Source organism: Schistocerca cancellata, chromosome 12, assembly GCF_023864275.1.
Source record: "Schistocerca cancellata isolate TAMUIC-IGC-003103 chromosome 12, iqSchCanc2.1, whole genome shotgun sequence".
Classification (NCBI taxonomy): domain Eukaryota; kingdom Metazoa; phylum Arthropoda; class Insecta; order Orthoptera; family Acrididae; genus Schistocerca; species Schistocerca cancellata.
Window position 1 is genome coordinate 104228302 of NC_064637.1, and position 20811 is coordinate 104249112.

The window sequence follows — 20811 nt, forward strand, 5'->3', positions numbered from 1 at the left end:
AGCCTTTTTAACTGATTTGAGAGGGCATCTTCTTGACTTGTGCTTGTCACTTCAAGGGAAGGATGTTCTCATCATCCATTTCTGTGACTAAATAAAAGCATTCAAGATGAAACTGTCGCTCTGGGAAAGGTAGCTGGAGGCTATAAATGTCTCTTAATTTCCAAAACTGTCAGCATTAATAAACACTGTCACTGCTACAGATTTTGGAGAGTATACAGATCTTTTCTGAAAATTGCGTACTGATTTTGAAACAAGATTCACTGATAATTCACGTTTGGAAAAAGATTTTAGAATTCTTGCTACTCTACCCTCTGGACATCGATTCTGTAAGCCACCTTCTGCAAATGGAGTTCATAGGTCTTTCAGTGTGATTCAGAATTGAAACATAGATATCAGAGCAGAAAGACTTTAAGTGACTTTTACAAAAATTTGTCACAGACGAGTTACCTGAAACTTCATAGCCATGCAGCAGTGATGGTTAGTCTGTTCGGACCAACGTACAGTTGTGAGCAGCTCTTTTCCCTAATGAAAATACAAATGAGATGCTTTATATCAGATTATCATCTGAAATGTGTTTTGAGACTGAGCTGCACTAAATCAGTCATATTCAACATTGAAGCTCTTAGGCAGAGAAAAGTAAATAAATGAAGAAAGCAGCAATAGAAAACTGAGGTCAATTAATTTTGTATAATTTATCTGTTATTCAGTTACCTACTTTTGCTTTCCAGTTTGCCGTTATCCATTATCATCTGAAATGTGTTTTGAGACTGAGCTGCACTAAATCAGTCATACTCAACATTGAAGCTCTTAGGCAGAGAAAAGTAAATAAATGAAGAAAGCAGCAATAGAAAACTGAGGTCAATTAATTTTGTATATTTTTTTCTGTTATTCAGTTACCTACTTTTGCTTTCCAGTTTGCCATCATCCATTAACTTTCATATTTAGTACACATTTACATTCATTTTGTCCTCTTTTATTAAATGGCAATGTTTTCCTGAATTCTAAAATCTGTCTGGCATTAAAACTATTGTAATAAGCATCTGAGCCATGGCGGACTGGCACCAGCACTGGGTACACTCGTTATATTGTTGCAACCATTTTGGAGGTTGTATATGATCTTTGGATATTGTGTGGCTTTCTTCTGGGTTGGTGGGCTTCAAGAGTCAGCCGTCAGCTTTTGAAAGCAAAACATTGAGAGACTTGGGACATCTGAGAAGAAAGGAGTGTCGACTACAACTAGGTGTGCCCTATCAGCGTGATATGCCGCGGAGTTGTATTGGTCGGCGAGTCTTTGTTTTGGAGCAGCTTGGAGATCCAAGTTTCATGATTTCTATCAAGGGAAAGGTCCCTGAAGTAAAGTGGTTAAGCTGCATGAGCCGCTGAGTTGTGCTGTGTGAAAACATCAAGTAAGTTGGCCGTTAGTGTATGTTTCACCAACTGCGACATGGTTGTGTATACAAACAGTGATCCAATACTGTCAAATGTTTTTTATTCCAGTCTTTGATAACAATATGAATTCTTTAGACAAGATCTGAGGATGGTCATTACGGACTGAAACCGGTCATCGCTAAAATCCCTATGAAATCCCCAAATCACCTTCCCTACCCTCTGGCTCCTACCCTTGTAACCGCCCCCCGGTGTAAAACCTGTCCCATGCACCCTCCCACCACCTACTCCAGTCCTGTAACCTGGAAGGTGTACACGATCAAAGGCAGAGCCACGTGTGAAAATACCCAAGTGATATACCAACTGACCTGCCTAAACTGTGAAGCTTTCTATGTGGGAATGACCAGCAACAAACTGTCCATTCGCATGAATGGACACAGGCAGACAGTGTTTGTTGGTAATGAGGACCACCCTGTGGCTAAACATGCCTCGGTGCACGGCCAGCCCATCTTGGCACAGTGTTACACCATCCGGGTTATCTGGATACTTCCCACTAACACCAACCTGTCAGAACTCCGGAGATGGGAACTTGCCCTTCAGTATATCCTCTCTTCTCGTTATCCGCCAGGCCTCAATCTCCGCTAATTTCAATTTGCCGCCGCTCATACCTCACCTGTCTTTCAACAACATCTTTGCCTCTGTACTTCCGCCTCGACTGACCTCTCTGCCCAAAGTCTTTGCCTTTACAAATGTCTGCTTGTGTCTGTGTATGTGCGGATGGATATGTGTGTGTGTGTGTGTGTGTGTGTGTGTGTGTGCGAGTGTATACCTGTCCTTTTTTCCCCCCTAAGGTAAGTCTTTCCGCTCCCGGGATTGGAATGACTCCTTACCCTCTCCCTTAAAACCCACATCCTTTCGTCTTTCCCTCTCCTTCCCTCTTTCCTGATGAAGCAACCATTTGTTGCGAAAGCTTGAATTCTGTGTGTATGTTTGTGTTTGTTTGTGTGTCTATCGACCTGCCAGCACTTTCGTTTGGTAAGTCACATCATCTTTGTTTTTAGATATATTTTTCCCACGTGGAATGTTTCCCTCTATTATATTCATATGACTATAATAATATATATATTTGCAGCTTGTCATCTGCATAGGTTTTGTCTACATTCTATTTTGTTTATGTTAATTTCACACACAACCATGGTGATTTGCTCCTCAATTTGTTCTTATGGAACGGACATGAAAGAAAAAAAGGAAAGAAAAGAACGAACCCGACATGTTAATCTGTGGGGGAGGAGGGAATCAGACAACAACACAGAGATGAGCACAAAGAAAAACACATGTGACTGTTGCAAATGACTGAGGAAGTTGACACATAGAAACCAAGAGTATGGTGCAAAGTGAGAGCCAGGTCCAAGTACATTGATATTCTGTAAGAGCTGCTGGTCCAAGCCTATTGCATCTGGCAAGTAAACACCTGGATCAGTGGGTCAGCCAATACCACACTTTATGAGTACCTTCTGTGACAGCATTCTGCATTATTTCACTGTGATATCGATGCCAGCTCGTCTGCATTCAGTTCAATGCCTGTTGGCGAGATGGTAAAATCCTGTGAAAGTGTACAAAGTTTCAAGAAACACTTTTAGTAAGGAATGCAGCAATGTATTGCTCCAGTACAGACACTGAAGACAAGATCAGAATGATTACAGTGCACACAGAGACATTTAAGCAGACATTCTTCCATACCACATATGCAAATGGAATGAGGAAGAGTCCTTAAATGGGTACACTGGCCTGAGAGTATGGACGTAGATGTAGAAGAGCTAACTATATCTTCACGATAAATGATGACAGCCAAAATAGTTGCAGAATAAAGATTTATTAAAATTCTTGACCACAGTTTCGGTATATACGAGGGCGGTTCAGAAAGTAACCTCCGATCGGTCACAGTGCGGGTTGTGGGGGGAGTAGCGACGCCATCTGTGCGTTCACGCACTCAACAGGTCAGTCGGCATCAAGCCGTGGTCGAGTGAACATCGTACCTGCGCTAGTTTAGTTTTTGTGGCAGTTTGAAATGTGTGCTGCAATAGAAAACCCCGCCAAATGTGAAGTGCGTGCTGTCATAAGGTTTTTTACAGCCAAAGGATATTCTGCAGCAGCTATTCATCGTGAGCTTTGTGCCGTGTACGGACCAAGAGTTATGAGTGAAGGAGTTGTCCGTGAATGAGTACGTTTATTTAAAAATGGACGAGAAAACGTTCATGATGAAGAGAGGAGTGGTAGACCATCATTGGTGACTGACGAACTCGTTCAGACAGTTGATGCAAAAGTTCGTGAAAATCGACGTTTCTCAATGTTGGAGTTGTCTACTGGTTTTCCACAGATTTCTAAGACTCTCTTGTACGAGATAGTGACAGCAAGATTGGGTTACCGTAAGTTCTGTGCACGATGGGTGCCCAAAATTCTTACCGACCACCACAAAACTCAAAGAATGGCCTCTGCATTAGACTTTCTGTCACGTTATGAGGACGAAGGAGAACCATTGTTAAACAGAATCGTGACCGGTGACGAAACCTGGATTAAGTACGTGAACCCTGAGACAAAAGAACAATCAAAGATTCAAATTCGCCTACCAAACCAAGAAAAGCCTCGCAAGATTTTTCTGCCAGAAAACTGATGGCAACGGTGTTTTGGGATGCCAAAGGGGTGTTGTTGGTTGAATTCATGGAACGTGGTACGACCATTAATCAAGACGTGTACTGTGAAACAATAAAAAAGTTACGACGGGCTATACAGAACAAACGCCGTGGTATGCTGACTTCTGGTATCGTTTTTTTGCACGATAACGCCCGTCCTCACTCTGCTCGCAGAACAACGGCCCTTCTTGAGTCCTTCAAGTGGGACGTTATCAACCATCCACCTTACAGCCCAGACCTGGCGCCAAGTGATTATCACCTCTTCATGCATTTGAAGAAATGGCTCGGGTCACAGCGGTTTGATGACGACGAAGAGCTCAAAGATGCGGTCACAGGCTGGCTCCAGGCACAAGCGGGTGATTTTTATGCAGAAAGAATTTCAAAGCTTGTGAAGAGATACGATAAGTGCCTCAATCGCTATGGAGACTATGTAGAAAAATAGTGCAAAGATGTAGTTGTAAGATGTATATATTAAAATATTTTTATTTAACTTGGTGTATTTTTTTAAATCAACCGGAGGTTACTTTCTGAACGGCCCTCGTATAAATATACCTTCATCGGAAGTAAAATACCCTGAACAGGAAGACACTTTCATTAGCAAAAACTTAACATCAGAAATGAGAAAGAAAAAACACTATAGCTTAAGTAAACATAAAATTACCAGAGTATTACAGGCACAAAAACTTCTAGTGACTTACTAAAATTACATCCTGCAATGGAGTTTAAGAAAACAATTATGCCAAAGGCGTCGTCAGTAGTTAAAACATCATCTTCATTTATACAACACGATTAGGGATAGAGGGTCAATGCGAACACAGCTTCACATCAGTACTTTGCCTAAGAACTATCATGAAGAGGGTGTGAAAGCCCTAGGGCAGATAGTTACGCCAAGAGAGGGCACTTGTGGTATGTGCCAGATACTCGCGCACATTGAAATCCATGGACACATACACATGCGCATCAAAATTATTAAAAGTTGTGCTAATTCAAAACTTCTTGTCTTAATAAATAAAACATATCAGAACCATTTAAAAACATCTACGTAAAATAGAAAATATGAAACCAATTTACTTGTGTCCTAGTGTCAAACAGATGAAGCTTGCGCTACGGAACACATCAAACGAGAGAGGGCACTAGTGTTATGCGCGAGAATCTTGCGTAACTTAAACTGTAAAATACATACTAGCGAAAACAGCCAAAATGTTAAAGTAAAACGAAACCATCTGTTGTCATGAATAAAAACATAACAGTCAATTAACCACACGTACATATCAAAAACCACAAACAGCAAAACATAAAAAATACGTAAAATCCTAACAAGACAGGAAAAGCGCATCTCACCGACATCAACAGGCAAGAAAACTAGCTTCTAGTCATCCAGACTATATTACATTAAAGCAAGGAGGGGTTTGAAACTGTTTTGGCTGTCATCATTTACCGTGAAGAATTTCAACAGTTGCTGTTTCAGCCATGTTTAAAATCTTAGCTAACTATATCACTGACTTTTTCAGTTGCATGATACAGGGTGCTGCCAGTTGACACGTCATTACATGGTGCAAGTACAGCCATCCCCATCTTCAATAAAACTTCCCTAAGCGTGTAACTACACTGTCTTATAGGCCAACGTTTCAGCCAGTACTGCAAGTGGTTTTCAACAGGATGCTGTAAATACTATCTACCCTCCAACTGATATGATTCAATAGAGAACTAATTGAATTAGAAAAGGGGAACCATGAGACAAAGGCGTAACTTACTGTAGTAAATAAAATCCCATGAGGTATGACACTTCCAAAACAGGCCAAAACATAGTGCTATAAAACAACATGATAGCGTCTCCATATACTCGTAAAGTGTTGCTGATACAAGTACAATAGCCCATAAAGTCTCAGAACTGAGTGCATCTGGCCCATATTCCAGAAATGATAGATTGCTACAGAAATCTGAGTCTCACGACAGCAGTACCTTGTTGTAAGCAGTGGCCAGCACCTCCGTCCGGAACGCCTGTGGGGTCTCCGAAGCGAGGTGAGAGTCGCGGTCGAGACTGGCCTGCAGCAGCAGCGTCCCGCCGGCGTCCGGAGTTGCGCGCACCACAGTCGAGGTGAGCGGCCGCGTCGCACCTGCTGCCCCGTGGTGCTCGGCCAACACCACTAGCCTCTCCAGCAGCTCCGCAGGTACCAGAGGGCGCACCGCATCGTGCACCACCACCACGCGCACACCCGCCTCTGCGTGAAGAGCACGACATGAGGTACTTGCATATGTGGTGATACCCTCCACATGCTGTGTTTATGTGTAACCTCACTGGACAAATTTTAGTCACCCTCGTAAAAGAGCACCCTCATTACCAGACACTTGTGTGACCCTCCACTACTTACCTATTAGTTGACTACATTATTAATACACTTGGGAGTGAGGGCAATTCGGTCTCCTTACTGTGAGTTTTTATTGTGATATTTCTGAGGACATGCTGAACCACTTGACAGTACAAGCACAACTGTCCTGAAAGCATTTACACTGTGCCGTTTCCCCCGTCACTATTTCACTTGTTTATTGTAACGTCGCTGCACATTTCCAGTAATGGCCATGGGTGGCCAAGTGCAGTAATAGCATGGTCGAGCAGCAAATCGTGGTAATGGAGTGGTATGTATGTGCTGTCAGTTATATGGAATCAGTACAGTGAGATGGGTCGAAGTGAAGATGTTACATAATGGCAGGAAGCAGCTATAGTCTTCTGACGTGTCCGTAATCACACTTTTAACGAAGCTGGTAGACTTGTTGATGTATCGACACAGACCGTGTGAAGTGTCTACAAGCAATGATGTACCATTCACAACCATGTAGCATAGTACAAGAACCATGGTCGTAAACAAATCCTAACCAATGGGTCAGGACACAAGTGTCTGTGACAATCAGTTTCACTGTGTCATGGCTCAGTTATTGGAGGAACAAATACATTTTCTAGTTTATATTCATTGCTACTACATGTTGGTATCCTTCTGTGTGCTCGGTCAATGTCACAGGTTATAAAACGGATATAAGGCGCAGAAATCATTTTGTGTTCTTGAGTTCGCTAAGTGTAATTCTGTGATTATAGTGCAAAGACATTTCAGGTTGAGGTACCAAACTGATAATCAGAATGGATGAACATTTGCAGATCATATCGACAGTTTGTGTATGTAAAGGAAGGAGTCCAGGCTGGCCTCGTACTTCCGACGCAAATGTTGCACAAATTCAAACTGCTTTCCAATGCAGTCCTATAAAGTTAACTCATTGTAAAAGTCGTGCCTACAACAACAATTTGGCATGTTTTGAGATGTTGGTAGTTTATGAAGCCACACGAGTTACAGTTGTTACAGGCTCTACATCATGATGGGAAATGCAAACGTGTGGAATTTTTTGACAAGCTTCGGAATGCTGTTGATGATAATAACACTTTCACACAACGCTACCCTAGTAGGAAAGTGAACAAACACAATGTTCAAAATTGGGGCTACAGAATCCACATGCACATACTGAACTTGTATGTCATTCACCCAAAGTCAATGTGTTTTGAGCGATATCCCACTTGTCTGTTTACAGCTCATTCTTCTTTGATGGAGTCACAGTTAACAGTCAGCAGTGTCTTGGTATGTTACAAAACTTGCTTTTTTCCGAGACTTCCTTTCCAGTGGGCCCGCAGCTTGCGTAATGTGATCTTATTGTTGCAAAAAAAAAAAGGACATTTATGCTCCAAGGTTCCAAATCATACAAGCTAAGACGTACACTAGTCAATGGCAAATCACTGACATGAGCTCATCTTGTACACTGTATCACTATGAATAAATAAATAAATAGTGCAGCAAAACACTTGTACTTAAAATAAAAAAAGAGGACAACATAATTTTTATTAAGATGTGTTACCCTCCTCACTGGAGTTGCCGAGTGCGTGAATATCTGAACAAAATTCTTCCAATGGGAGGAATTTGAGTATCACTGTGATACTGTTCGTATTGCTGGTAGACGACATACTGACCATCTATAATCTTAACTTGAGAGATTCGTAAACATGTGTCCCAAGTTTCATAGTTGTACATCTTACAGTTTAATAAACACAAGTGTTCAAATCACACATATATTCTTTTTGAAACTTGCTGTATTGTTCTTTTCTAGTACCAAAATTATTCTATGAATAATTTTTGGCATGACTCCTGCATACAAACCAAACAGTTTGTAAATGTATGTAATCAGATTAACGATCTCTAATCCCCTCCCCTTCACACATTGACATACCAGCTTTCTGGAGTGCCTGCAGGCCACTCCGTATGGAGCGGTGTCGACTGCAGCCCCCTCTGACGACAGAGACACGGTCTGCACCTTTGATGCCGGACCCGTCCAGAACCGTCTGCACTTTCTCCGGGGAGTCCACGACCAGCGCGACACGACGAACCCACGGCGGCCGCAACACCTCCTCCAGAGCGTACAGCAAAAGGGGCCTGCCCTGTCAGCAATTTAATCACTCACAATTAGCTGGGCGTTCTAGCAAAATAACAAAAAACACATTTCAGCACAGCTGTTATTGCAAGGGTCACATATTAAATTTATACACATCTCCCTTAGATGGGCTATTAAGTTGCTGTCTTATGCCAACAACGAATGACATTAAGTTAAGCAATAACCATAAACTGTATTTATTTATACATAATACTTTAATTATTACAACAGCTTGTCTGCGCGATGAATTTTGAAGTCAGGTTTAGTTTCCAGTATCATTATCTCACCCAATACCATTCAAACTGTGTCAGGCCTCTCTCGACATTCATAGAATTATGTTATGTATCCTATTATATACTTGGAGTATGACTGAGAAACATTAAATATTGTTTCACCTAATCAGTAATTTTATTTAAGAATGACCATCAATAATGATGTGTAGTATACACCAAACTATATAATTCCGGCCTGAGATGCTAGAATTGGTGGCCGTCTGTGCGTGAGGTGTGCTTGCTTGCTTGTGTGTGTGTGTGTGTGTGTGTGTGTGTGTGTTTGTGTGTGTGTGTGTGTGTGTGTGTGTGTATGAGTGCAGCTGAGTGATAAATACAATACATGATATCTCAGATAATGGCCCCGAGAACAAAACATGTCTTCAAAATTCACTGCATAAGCAAAGTGCTGTAGTAATTAAAGTATTATACATAAATAAATACAGTTTATAGTAATACTTACCCTAATGTCCGTGTCAGGAAGTCGTTTCTGAAAGTATTGTATGGACTGTAGCCATGTATGGAAGTGAAATGTGGATGATAAATAGTTTCGACAAGAAGAGAATAGAAGCTTTCGAAATGTGGTGCTACAGAAGAATACTGAAGATTAAATGGGTAAATCACTTAAATAATGAGGAGGTATTGAATAGAATTGAAGAGAAGAGAAATTTGTGGCACAACTTGACTAGAAGAAGGGATCGCTTGGTAGGGCATATTCTGAGGCATCAAGGGATCACCAATTCAGAATTGGAGGGCATCATGCGGGGTAAAAATTGTAGAGGGAGACCAAGAGAAGAATACACTAAACAGATTCAGAAGGATGTAGGTTGCAGTAGGTACTGGGAGATGAAGAAGTTTGCACAGGATAGAGTAGCATGGAGAGCTGCATCAAACCAGTCTCTGGACTGCAGACCACAACAACAACAACAACAACAACAACAACAACAACAACCCTAAAGTCATTCAGTGTTGGTATAAAACAGTAATGTCCTAAGTGTTATATATAAAGAGTAATTAACTCTGAAAGTACAGCATGAAAATGCTACCTGTTCATGAGCAGGTCCCCATAAGATTTGGCATTACTGTTGTTTTAATATTTGTCATTGGTTATTGATCAAATGGTGGCAGCCAGAAACTGACAGAGTAGATTGTTCACAGTGACTGGCTAAAAAGACCAAAATGTGAAAAAATTGCAATTTCAAATAAAGGTTTCTGTCAGATGATTTTTTATGATTTTTGTAAATGCCAAACTTGACAAAAATGACTCAATGTTTGGCAATCAATTAACCACCTTCAGAAAAGATTTACAACTGAAGAGTACGTGACTTATCATGAGATGGGGTTATCCATAGGTATATCAAGGACTTCGGTACATTTGATTCTACATTGATATTCAACTGCAATAAAAATTTGTTACTGATGGATTCTGCACAGTTTGACAGAAGTCCAAAAATTGGCCCATGTTAATCGTTGTAAGGAAATGCCTGGAACATTTGACCTAGAACATGCAAAGCCCTTATGCAAGATCATAATGGGAGGTGAATCTTCAGAATCTGCATACGAGTTGGACACTGAGCAATGGTCAACTGTTTGAGAGTTCTGAAGTGAACAAGCACCAACAAAGCACTTCAAGACTTCCTACAAAATGATACTTCCTTTCTTTGATAATGTAGGAGAAAGACGCTACTTACCGTAAAGAAGACAAGTCAAGTTGCAGACAGGTACAATTAGAAGACATATAGCTTTTGACCACAGCTTTCATCAGTAAAACACACACACACACACACACACACACACACACACACACACACAAGCAAGCACATCTTGGGCCAGAATTCCAGTCCAAGATGTTGGAGTTGGAAGGTTGTGTGTGTGTGGTCAAAAGCTATATGTGAGTGTCTTTTAACTGTGCCTGTCTGCAACTTGATGTCTCTTCTTTACAGCAAGCAGCAATCCATAGTTTTCCTACACTGCTGAATTCTTACCTGGATGGTCCACTGTTTGAGTTCCTTTCTTTGATTGCACTGGTCGTGTTGCGACGATTCCTTTAGAGGACCAAGTAAAATGCTGGGTACTATACAATGTTTTGCCACAAGTCATTGATGAAAGTCAGGAAAATCAACTGAAAATGTTGTATCATTGTCTCTTGTAGAGTCACACTACACACAACTGATTATTTGATGGAGAAAGACATTGTTGCCCACATTCACCTGATTTATCACTTAAAGACACATTTTTGTTACTTTATGTCAAACAATGTCCAACAGTGATTTTCATCACCTTTAAGTGTTTGAAACAGTCGGAAATCACACTTTGAGATATCAACATACGAGTGGGGGAAAAAAAATTGTCCATAATTAGTTCAAAGCCATGCAATGGTGTATAAATTTTAAAAGCAAACATTTTGCAAAAGAGTAAGGCGATATGTGTTTAAAAACTGATCTTATTATTTCTCATACTCTCTAAGTGAAAACACATACTGCAGTGACATAGCTCAGAAACTGTGTTGCCAAATGAATGACAGTGAAATGAATGTGTGAATGAGCATGAGGAAAACACTGCCAAGTTAAAAACAAAAAAGAAAGGTGCAATAAGACTTACAGAGAAGCTTAAAAAATAACTTCATTTGAGAAAGCTAGCTACTGGTCCACAGCAACAACAGTGCTATGCTGCATACATTGTAGATCTGAGCAGTCACTCAATGAAAAACAAAATGTAATTTACAGAGGAAATAAACAGCCACTAAAGATGCCACAACCATAGTGAAATATATTCCAAATCTCAGATATTTACTACAGTTAACCAGAGTGATACCAATGCATTTTCCAACAATGTGTATTACTAGGGCGGGGAGTTACTTTGTGGGGGAGGAAGGGGGGGGTGGGAATAAGTGTTTCATTTTTTTTAACGACATATTTTTTTAAAAATAGGTACTGATGGATGAGAAGGGTACAGAACCTGAAAACATTTTTAGCATGATCTTAGCAACACCTACACAATTTACAATAATGTTTACTCCAAGTGCAGGGGTACTTCGTGACCATCACCAAAAATTTAAAAAACATAAATTCCATTAACTGTCATTGATTTTGCCTCACAACATACCTTTTAAAATTCTATAGATGTGTAAGACAGGACCTAAACCTGAAAATATGAATATGACATTTGTTGTGAAAAGTCACAGTGAGCAATAAGACTTAGATTTTTGGTTAAGTATTCCTGAAAAATTTAAAACAGTTATGGAATCTGATATAAGAAATCATCAAAAAGGATAAACATTTTTTTCAAAAATTTAGGATATAAAGTACCACTCTAGATCACAATATTTGTAAAAGGTGGGCACAAAGTACCCCCTCCCCCCTCGGTAACGCAAGGGTTAACACATTATTACAAGAGGTAGTTATAAAGTTTCAATTATCCTCTCAAAAAATTAAGGTATTCAATTACATTTTTGTTTATTTGCAAGTACATGTCTGCAGTCCTGGTACACACTGAATTCCCACACCACAGTACGGTACCACTCTACCAGATGGCGAGAACAAAATAACACAGTCCACCATTAAGGTAGAGTATCGTAAGGTCGTTAATTTTCTGCATCTAATGGGAAACAGTGGTGCAACAAATCTGTGCTAAGTTGGTGAAAGTATAGTAAGACAACAACACACCATCATATGATACAGAGATCAAGTGGTGCAAGCACTTCTAGTGCGGCCATTTCTCCATTGAGAACCAGCAATCGTAGGAACTGGTGACCCTCTTGCTCAAAGACCAGTGAATCACTATCGAAGCAGTGATGGAACAAGTTTAAATCAGTCACGGATTGCACGATGAGGAAGTGTTCTGTGGTTATCAGCTGAGTCGAGACATCTTTCAGCGGCAGTATTTCGAAAATTTTTCTACTATCACCATCAGGCGAAGCATCAGGTTTATGTACAGTTTGTACATTTATAGTCGGTAGATAACAGGTTTCTCTGGCTCATCTGCAACGGCTGGGCCAATCGCACACATCAGAAGGGATGTTGTGGACAGTGGAGAGGGATCGTAGACAATGGTAGGGGGACTTCCGGCACATTGGAGGGACCCAGTGCCACGTCCTGGTGTTGCCTGTCTATTGCATTTGCTGCCTTCGCTGCTTTCACGTCAGAGTGCTCCTGATGTACTCTTGCTAGTGCTATATTCCATATGGAGCTAAGTTGGAAACCATTGCTCTGGTTGACAAGATCATCACAGACTCATATTTTTACTGCCTCATTGATGATCGAATCCTAGACCTCATTTTTCCAGTGCAACACCTGTGTCTGTTCAATATTAAACATATGACATTCATTGAGTCTGTGTTTTGCCACTGCAGATCTGTCTGTTCGTCTGAGGTGAATGCTTCTCGCATGTTCTGAGCGGCGCTGCAAAACATACTGCTGCATCTGGCCGATCTACTGCTCGCTACATTTGCAACTAATGCCTTAGACTCCAGATATCTGCAGTCCTTGTTTGTCTTTCATTGAGACAAACATATTTTTGATTTTGGGGGCAATGAGCAGAAAACGGTTTTAATGTTGTTTTTTTCTAGTATCCTGGTAACCTTGACCATGGCCCAGCATAAGGAAGGAACAACACACATTTATGCCTTTACCAGCCATAGGCTAAAATCAAAAATATACTTGGTTCAATAAAAGGCACACCATAACTAGAGTCTAAGCATCAGTTGCAAATGGGGCAAGCAATATTGGCCAGACACAGCAGTATATTTTGCAGTATCACTCGGAAGATGTGAGAAGTGTCTGCCTCAGCCAAATGGACATATCTGCAGTGACAGAGCACAGCCTCAACGGAGGCCATGTGTTTGATTTTGAACAGACAGAGGTGCTGTGCCACACAAACAGGTTTTGGGATGTGATCTTCAAAGAGGCAGTGCAGGTAAGGGTTTGTGATGACCTTGTCAACCGGCACATGATTGGACCAGCTGTTGCAGACAAGGCAAAGGAGCTTGCAGGGGCTATAAAGATATGAGCTGGACATGAAACAGACACTTCACCTGATGATGATGATGATGATGAGTAGGAAACTTGTTAAAATGTTCAAAATGGTAAAGAGCAGCAGTTGTCATTTCCATTCTAGCTTTATTACAGCAGTTCCAGATTTCGGCTAGTAACAAGCCATTATCAATGCGGTATTCCTTAGTTATTATAAGTGCCCTAGTATGTCTACACCTGTTGTTCAGGCTCTTGTCACAATAAACTTTAACGAACAGTGACAAGAGCTTAAGGAACAGGTGTAGACATACCAGGGCACGTACACTCCTGGAAATGGAAAAAAGAACACATTGACACCGGTGTGTCAGACCCACCATACTTGCTCCGGACACTGCGAGAGGGCTGTACAAGCAATGATCACACGCACGGCACAGCGGACACACCAGGAACCGCGGTGTTGGCCGTCGAATGGCGCAAGCTGCGCAGCATTTGTGCACCGCCGCCGTCAGTGTCAGCCAGTTTTCCGTGGCATACGGAGCTCCATCGCAGTCTTTAACACTGGTAGCATGCCGCGACAGTGTGGACGTGAACCGTATGTGCAGTTGACGGACTTTGAGCGAGGGCGTATAGTGGGCATGCGGGAGGCCTGGTGGACGTACCGCCGAATTGCTCAACACGTGGGGCGTGAGGTCTCCACAGTACATCGATGTTGTCGCCAGTGGTCGGCAGAAGGTGCACGTGCCCGTCGACCTGGGACCGGACCGCAGCGATGCACGGATGCACGCCAAGACCGTAGGATCCTACGCAGTGCCGTAGGGGACCGCACCGCCACTTCCCAGCAAATTAGGGACACTGTTGCTCCTGGGGTATCGGCGAGGACCATTCGCAACCGTCTCCATGAAGCTGGGCTACAGTCCCGCACACCGTTAGGCCGTCTTCTGCTCACGCCCCAACATCGTGCAGCCCGCCTCCAGTGGTGTCGCGACAGGCGTGAATGGAGGGACGAATGGAGACGTGTCGTCTTCAGCGATGAGAGTCGCTTCTGCCTTGGTGCCAATGATGGTCGTATGCGTGTTTGGCGCCGTGCAGGTGAGCGCCACAATCAGGACTGCATACGACCGAGGCACACAGGGCCAACACCCGGCATCATGGTGTGGGGAGCAATCTCCTACACTGGCCGTACACTACTGGTGATCGTCGAGGGGACACTGAATAGTGCACGGTACATCCAAACCGTCATCGAACCCATCGTTCTACCATTCCTAGACCGGTAAGGGAACTTGCTGTTCCAACAGGACAATGCACGTCCGCATGTCTCCCGTGCCACCCAACGTGCTCTAGAAGGTGTAAGTCAACTACCCTGGCCAGCAAGATCACCGGATCTGTCCCCCATTGAGCATGTTTGGGAGTGGATGGAGCGTCGTCTCACGCGGTCTGCACGTCCAGCACGAACGCTGGTCCAACTGAGGCGCCAGGTGGAAATGGCATGGCAAGCCGTTCCACAGGACTACATCCAGCATCTCTACGATCGTCTCCATGGGAGAATAGCAGCGTGCATTGCTGCGAAAGGTGGATATACACTGTACTAGTGCCGACAGTGTGCATGCTCTGTTGCCTGTGTCTATGTGCCTGTGGTTCTGTCAGTGTGATCATGTGATGTATCTGACCCCAGGAATGTGTCAATAAAGTTTCCCCTTCCTGGGACAATGAATTCACGGTGTTCTTATTTCAATTTCCAGGAGTGTATAACAACTCCAGAATACTGCATCCATAATGGCTACTAACTAGCCGAAATCTGGATCTGCTATAATAACGCTAGAATGGAAATAACAACTCATTGCTGCCCATTACCATTTTGAAAGTTATGTCACAGTCGCAGAGTGCATTTTCCTAATGGAAGGTAGTTTGATGGTGTTGAAATGTTGCCACACAGTTATGTCTCGACTCGGCTAATAAACTGAGAAGATTTCATCTATGAAATTTGCCCAGAAAGCCTACAGTCCCACCTCATACAATATTCTGATTGTGACAAAGGCCATCATCTGCTCAGTTTCGCGACTGTTTGTACCCATTCAAAAAGCCTGCTGAATAAAATGTGATAGGGGAGAGATTGCAACTGTGTCAACCTGATCCACACGACTTCTTTAGCCACTTGATCATCATGGACGAGTGCTGCATGTATCACTATGACAAAGAGACAAAGCAGCAAAGCAAGCAGTGCAAACATGTCAATTCATTAATACCAAAAAAGGCGAAGACACAAATATCATCAGGCATGGTGATTCTGAGACTGCCGTGGGGTGGTGTCAACAGACTACGTTTTATGGTGCAAATCATCACAGGAGCATAATGCCAAAACCTCCTGACATTATGACAGGCTTTCAAGACAAAGTATAGCAGGAATCTGTGTGAGGTGGTGGTTTTCCTCTATGACAAAACCCCTGCTCATTCTCCTGCTTTTTTTGGGCTATCAAATTTTGCCTCCGACCTTTTATCATCCTGACACGCTGCCCAGTGATCTGTTCTTTCCTCGAGTAAAGAAACCACTGCATAGCAAGCATTTCCAGAATGACGAAGAGGTGATTTTAGAGGTGGAGCATTTCCTCAACAGCCAAAGTGCAGACATCTACAACAAAGGTCTGCATCACATCAAGGACTCACCTGTGATTTATTTATATTTATAGAAAATCATCTAAATAAATGTGGGTGTAGTTTCAAGAAATTCTGGGGATGGAATCAATTCCTGGTGTAGTTACAATTTAACCACACTCAGCATGGAAAAGATTTTGGGCTTGTGTTCAGTACTTGAAATAACCTGTAAATCACCGAAGGTGACTGCTGGGACGATTCGTCTGAGAAGGCTGCCTCATTTTTGTCTACTTCCATATTAAGCAAAATCTAGTTCCAAATGCTTATGATGGCATTTAGATGGGCTGATTTCTGGTTTTGTATAAGTAGAAGTTTGGTTCAAATGATCGTGCCTGTCATATCCCTGAATACTGCCCATCCCTCCCACATATTTAACACAAATCTGACATGAGTAAATAAAAATAAATCAGAAAGTTGATGCAGGGAGCCATATCAATTACTGGAAACAGTTGTGGTGAATGCATATTCATTGGAAAAATACTAAGAAATTGTGATACAAACATTGAAGATCACTCATATAAAGCAAATTTGTCCAACTGGTTACAGAGCACAATACATCTGTTTCAAATTTAAATTGCAGAATTCATCATGGATTTGTTCATTCGGTGGGAAGATCCTCCACAATCCCCAGCGAGGAAAAAAAAAAAAATAATCATCAAGACATTAAAATTAGACAAAGTTTTGTTTATGTAGCTGTCCACACACCAATTACGAAAAGGAACAGTAAGAGTGTAAAACCATACTAAAGAAACACTAAGTATATACAATAATTTCAGGACTACAAAAGCTGATATGTTGGTAGTGTCTATAGTTATTTTAATGGTACAAAAAAGGTGTATTTCTTCTGGAAAGACTTCATGGCATTTCAGACTACACAATTTCATACAATGAACTGATGCACGGATTGTAAACATGATGCTCAATGAAATGTTTATGGTAAAATATTAACAGTAGGCCTAAGTAAGTCGAGTCTGTTTAGCAGTCGTAGGAAAGAAACCCCTGAAGCAAATTGAAAAGGAACTCAAAGAGCATGCAGGTGCCAGAATGCATTAAATTTACTCTTTCTCTGGAAAGGTGAAGGTGCATTTTAGGTCAGTTACAGATTCAAATTCCACATTTAAGAATTAAAATTGACATAACATCAATCACGTTGCAATGTGGGTCCAGTATTCTGCAGGCCCATATTTTGTGCACTACAGAACAAGGCTGAAATGCAGTGAACACTTTGCACTAGTCAACCCATACAACATCAGTTACGGTGCTATCTACTAGCTATTGGATCTCGTGGGTGAACAGGCTGAACTAATTCTAACCCGATTTCTGTTAGTCAAATTCATGTGGTTTACTACAGAGAAATATTTGAATCTCCAGATAGTTATAATATATAGAGATCAGTCAACACAGGCCACACGTTGGACTACATTTCATTACTCACATGCCACAGATCCGATGGGATGAGGTGTCTGGGATATATCTAATGGACTCAAGGTTTTAAACTATGTAGAAGTACTATACAACTAAACGACTTAAATTTGTGAAATGCCATTGTAGTACAGTAAGTAGGAACGCGCATCACATGCACAGTTATGGAGTCAGTAACAGCATTCAATGTTACCCTGGAGCAACAGAATGAAAGGTGGATCGCCCATACAGTATGTTGCAGAGTTCCTGTGTTATATCTAACACCACCACCCCCCCCCCCCCCCCCCCTCTGTAATTTCATGGATATCACACTTCAATATTCAACTATAAGTAATTTACTGCTATTCCCGGAAGATACATGTAATATCAACAAGATGGACTGCCTACATTATCAAATAACAGAACAAAAATCGATGGGCAAAGGTGATATAAAATAAACTGATGCAAATGTCCAATCTGAGGTACCGGTATTAAAGTTGTACACAAAACATACTTAAAAAGAGACGGATATTACAGTTTAAAAACATTTCTCGGTGAATGTACGATAACTAGGGCTTAACATCAGATGGTGTGGACGGAAAATTAAGAAATTATCGACACGAAAATCAGTAATACGTAAATTTACCGGCAAATGTTTTTGAAGTTGAGGTTAGGTCATGTTTATAAACACAACTATTGTTTGTAAACAAAGGCTTTTTCGATGTTTCACTTGTGGTATTGCATTCTTCAGAAGAAAGTAAAACTAATTATTACCATTATTTCGATGTATTGTTTTGGTGACGATGCTCCGACCCGTTCACCTGTTCCAGCTGACGGCAAGATGACACCAACTTCGAACGAAATCATTTTGCCTATTATATGACAGTACTTATTCCTGGTGAACTGGACTTACTCCTGGGGGCAATATCTTAAGTGTTAAAAACGCTACATTTCCTACATAAACTCACAAAATAAACAGAAGGAAGCTATACCATAGCTCAAAACAAACTACCCCTCCGTGCCACCCATTTCGTAACACACACAATCGCCATTTTCGTTCGTAATCGAAGTCTGGTTAAACGAATATTTTTTTCCAAAAAAACTATTAATATGCAATTGCATAATTACAACGTTGTCGTCGGATAACTTTTCTTTACACTATTCGCGGCATTTTTTATTTTTGTGTTTTTTAATCAACAAAATAACTATAACAGTTGTAGTGAAAAGTCTTATCCTGGGGTGTTTTGGGACACCTTTCAAAACTGAACGTCAAGTAGTTGTTCCGTAAAATTTTTACGATCTAATATGATGTTAAATCGAACTACTTTAAACTTTTTTATCTCTGGATAGGTTAACTAAAGGAACGGTAGGCATGTTTTCTCATTTCTACATTAGAGGGTCTTTACACTATAGTAGGCTTACGCTAACCTCCAATTGAATGTTATTTTATCATAACAAATAGGAATTTTGCTCCCACTGACAACAGAATCACATGTTTGTAGCCTGGTATTTGGAAGCTTTTCGCTTCTTGTACAAGGAACGTTTCGAGTCGCCCGCCAGTCCAGTATATATTTTAACGCAAGGAACGCAAGCGAACCAGTTGCTTTCTCTGAAGTGAACTCAAGATGGCAGAGAGTAAGGGTGCTTTACTTGCTAAATCGGTGCAAAAACATGCGGGAAGAGCGAAAGAAAAGGTGAGTTTTCAATGACAATATTTATTTCACCTTTTTCGGGTGTTCTTCTTTCTAAATCACAGAGCTTTTTGTGCTGTGATCGCAAAACCTCGAAATAATGAGACTATTACCAAAAGCGGAGTGGTCGGCTGCTTGTGTAAGCATACCGAATACGACAGTGCAAAGATATAAAAATACGTAGTTTGCGCGTCTGTCAATATCACACGTGAACAGCTGACCGCAGGCGCGCTACATAAAATACTGTTATTCTAAGATTTATTTGATACCATTACGCTGTGTATTAAATAACTTCTTGTTGTGCGTAATTTAATTAAATCATGTGACAGAGGACTCATTTTTTTCCCTTGTATTGGAGAAGCAACACCCACTTGTCCTGGATGTATGAAATGTAAAAATAATACAGCTAGCGCGACCAAGAGCACCGGCGTGTATTCAGTTTCCTAAGGTTATTTATATCCTGTCTAAAACTAGCTTAAAATAAAACAGTGGTGATTTTGAAGTAATTATGGTGTAGTGGGCGTCTTAACACGATCTTTAACAATAGTGACACCCACTTCTTTTTTTGTAACTGATAACAATGCTTTCTGAGATTTACGTAAATTTATCTCGATTATGTCTTAAAAAAAAAAAACGAAACGTTAACCGCGAGAAAAATGAGTAATCTACTTTTTAACTTGAAACATAACCCAGACAACCTGAATCCACATAAAACGGGAGTTGCTAACTTTTTAACTTCTGGTGCATTCATTTTTTTCTGCCAAGTCTCAAGTGTTAATACGGATAAGGATCGTATTGTGTATTTAATTTCATTTTTTCGCAATGCTTTGTTGCAGTTCTGCAAAGAAAAGTGTACGTACATACCATCAAATCTATGTTTCGAAGCAGTTCCTTAATTGTAATATATTCACCTTTCATAAGGCAAAGTAAAAGAGCCAATTGACGCGCAGAGAATGCAGTTAGGTCGACAAGATGTTAATTGGATCCTAATTAAAATGACATTATCGCACTTTTCTTCATGTAATGATTGTTTTTTTATTACGTTTTGTATTACGTCTCCTGAACAAGAACAAGTGGGTGCCCATTTTTCTGTGTTTGATACGCATGGCCTTGTCTAAAATGTCGTCTTCTCTGTGACAACATAATTCTGCAACGAAGATTCAATATTATCGTCCGCGGTATCGTGTTTATTTTGGAAGTGCGTTTAAAAGTATGTAGTACATGGTCATTTAATTTTGTGTGTCTGTCGAGTTGACTACAGAACATATACTAGACCTGTTCATCTTCA

General features: G+C 41.1%; 2 protein-coding genes across 3 annotated transcripts in view; one reads left to right on the top strand and one right to left on the bottom strand.

Annotated features, from left to right (window-relative positions):
- LOC126109714 (D-ribitol-5-phosphate cytidylyltransferase-like) overlaps positions 1–18858 on the bottom strand; it is a 58996-nt gene extending 40138 nt beyond the window's left edge. The window contains exons 1-3 of the mRNA XM_049914768.1: positions 18607–18858; positions 8343–8550; positions 6039–6298 (exon numbers count right to left, since the gene is read on the bottom strand). Of these exons, the coding sequence (XP_049770725.1) occupies positions 6039–6298; positions 8343–8550; positions 18607–18699 (561 nt within the window). The 5' untranslated portion in view covers positions 18700–18858. The remainder of the gene's footprint in view (positions 1–6038; positions 6299–8342; positions 8551–18606) is intronic.
- A 514-nt stretch (positions 18859–19372) lies between these two features.
- Positions 19373–20811, top strand: part of LOC126109601 (myc box-dependent-interacting protein 1) — a 473035-nt gene continuing 471596 nt past the window's right edge. Inside the window, exon 1 of one of the 2 annotated variants that reach the window (XM_049914643.1) lies at positions 19373–19526. In XM_049914643.1, coding sequence (XP_049770600.1) covers positions 19458–19526 — 69 coding nt within the window. In that variant the 5' untranslated portion in view covers positions 19373–19457. The remainder of the gene's footprint in view (positions 19527–20811) is intronic. The other variant, XM_049914644.1, reaches the window with a different exon arrangement.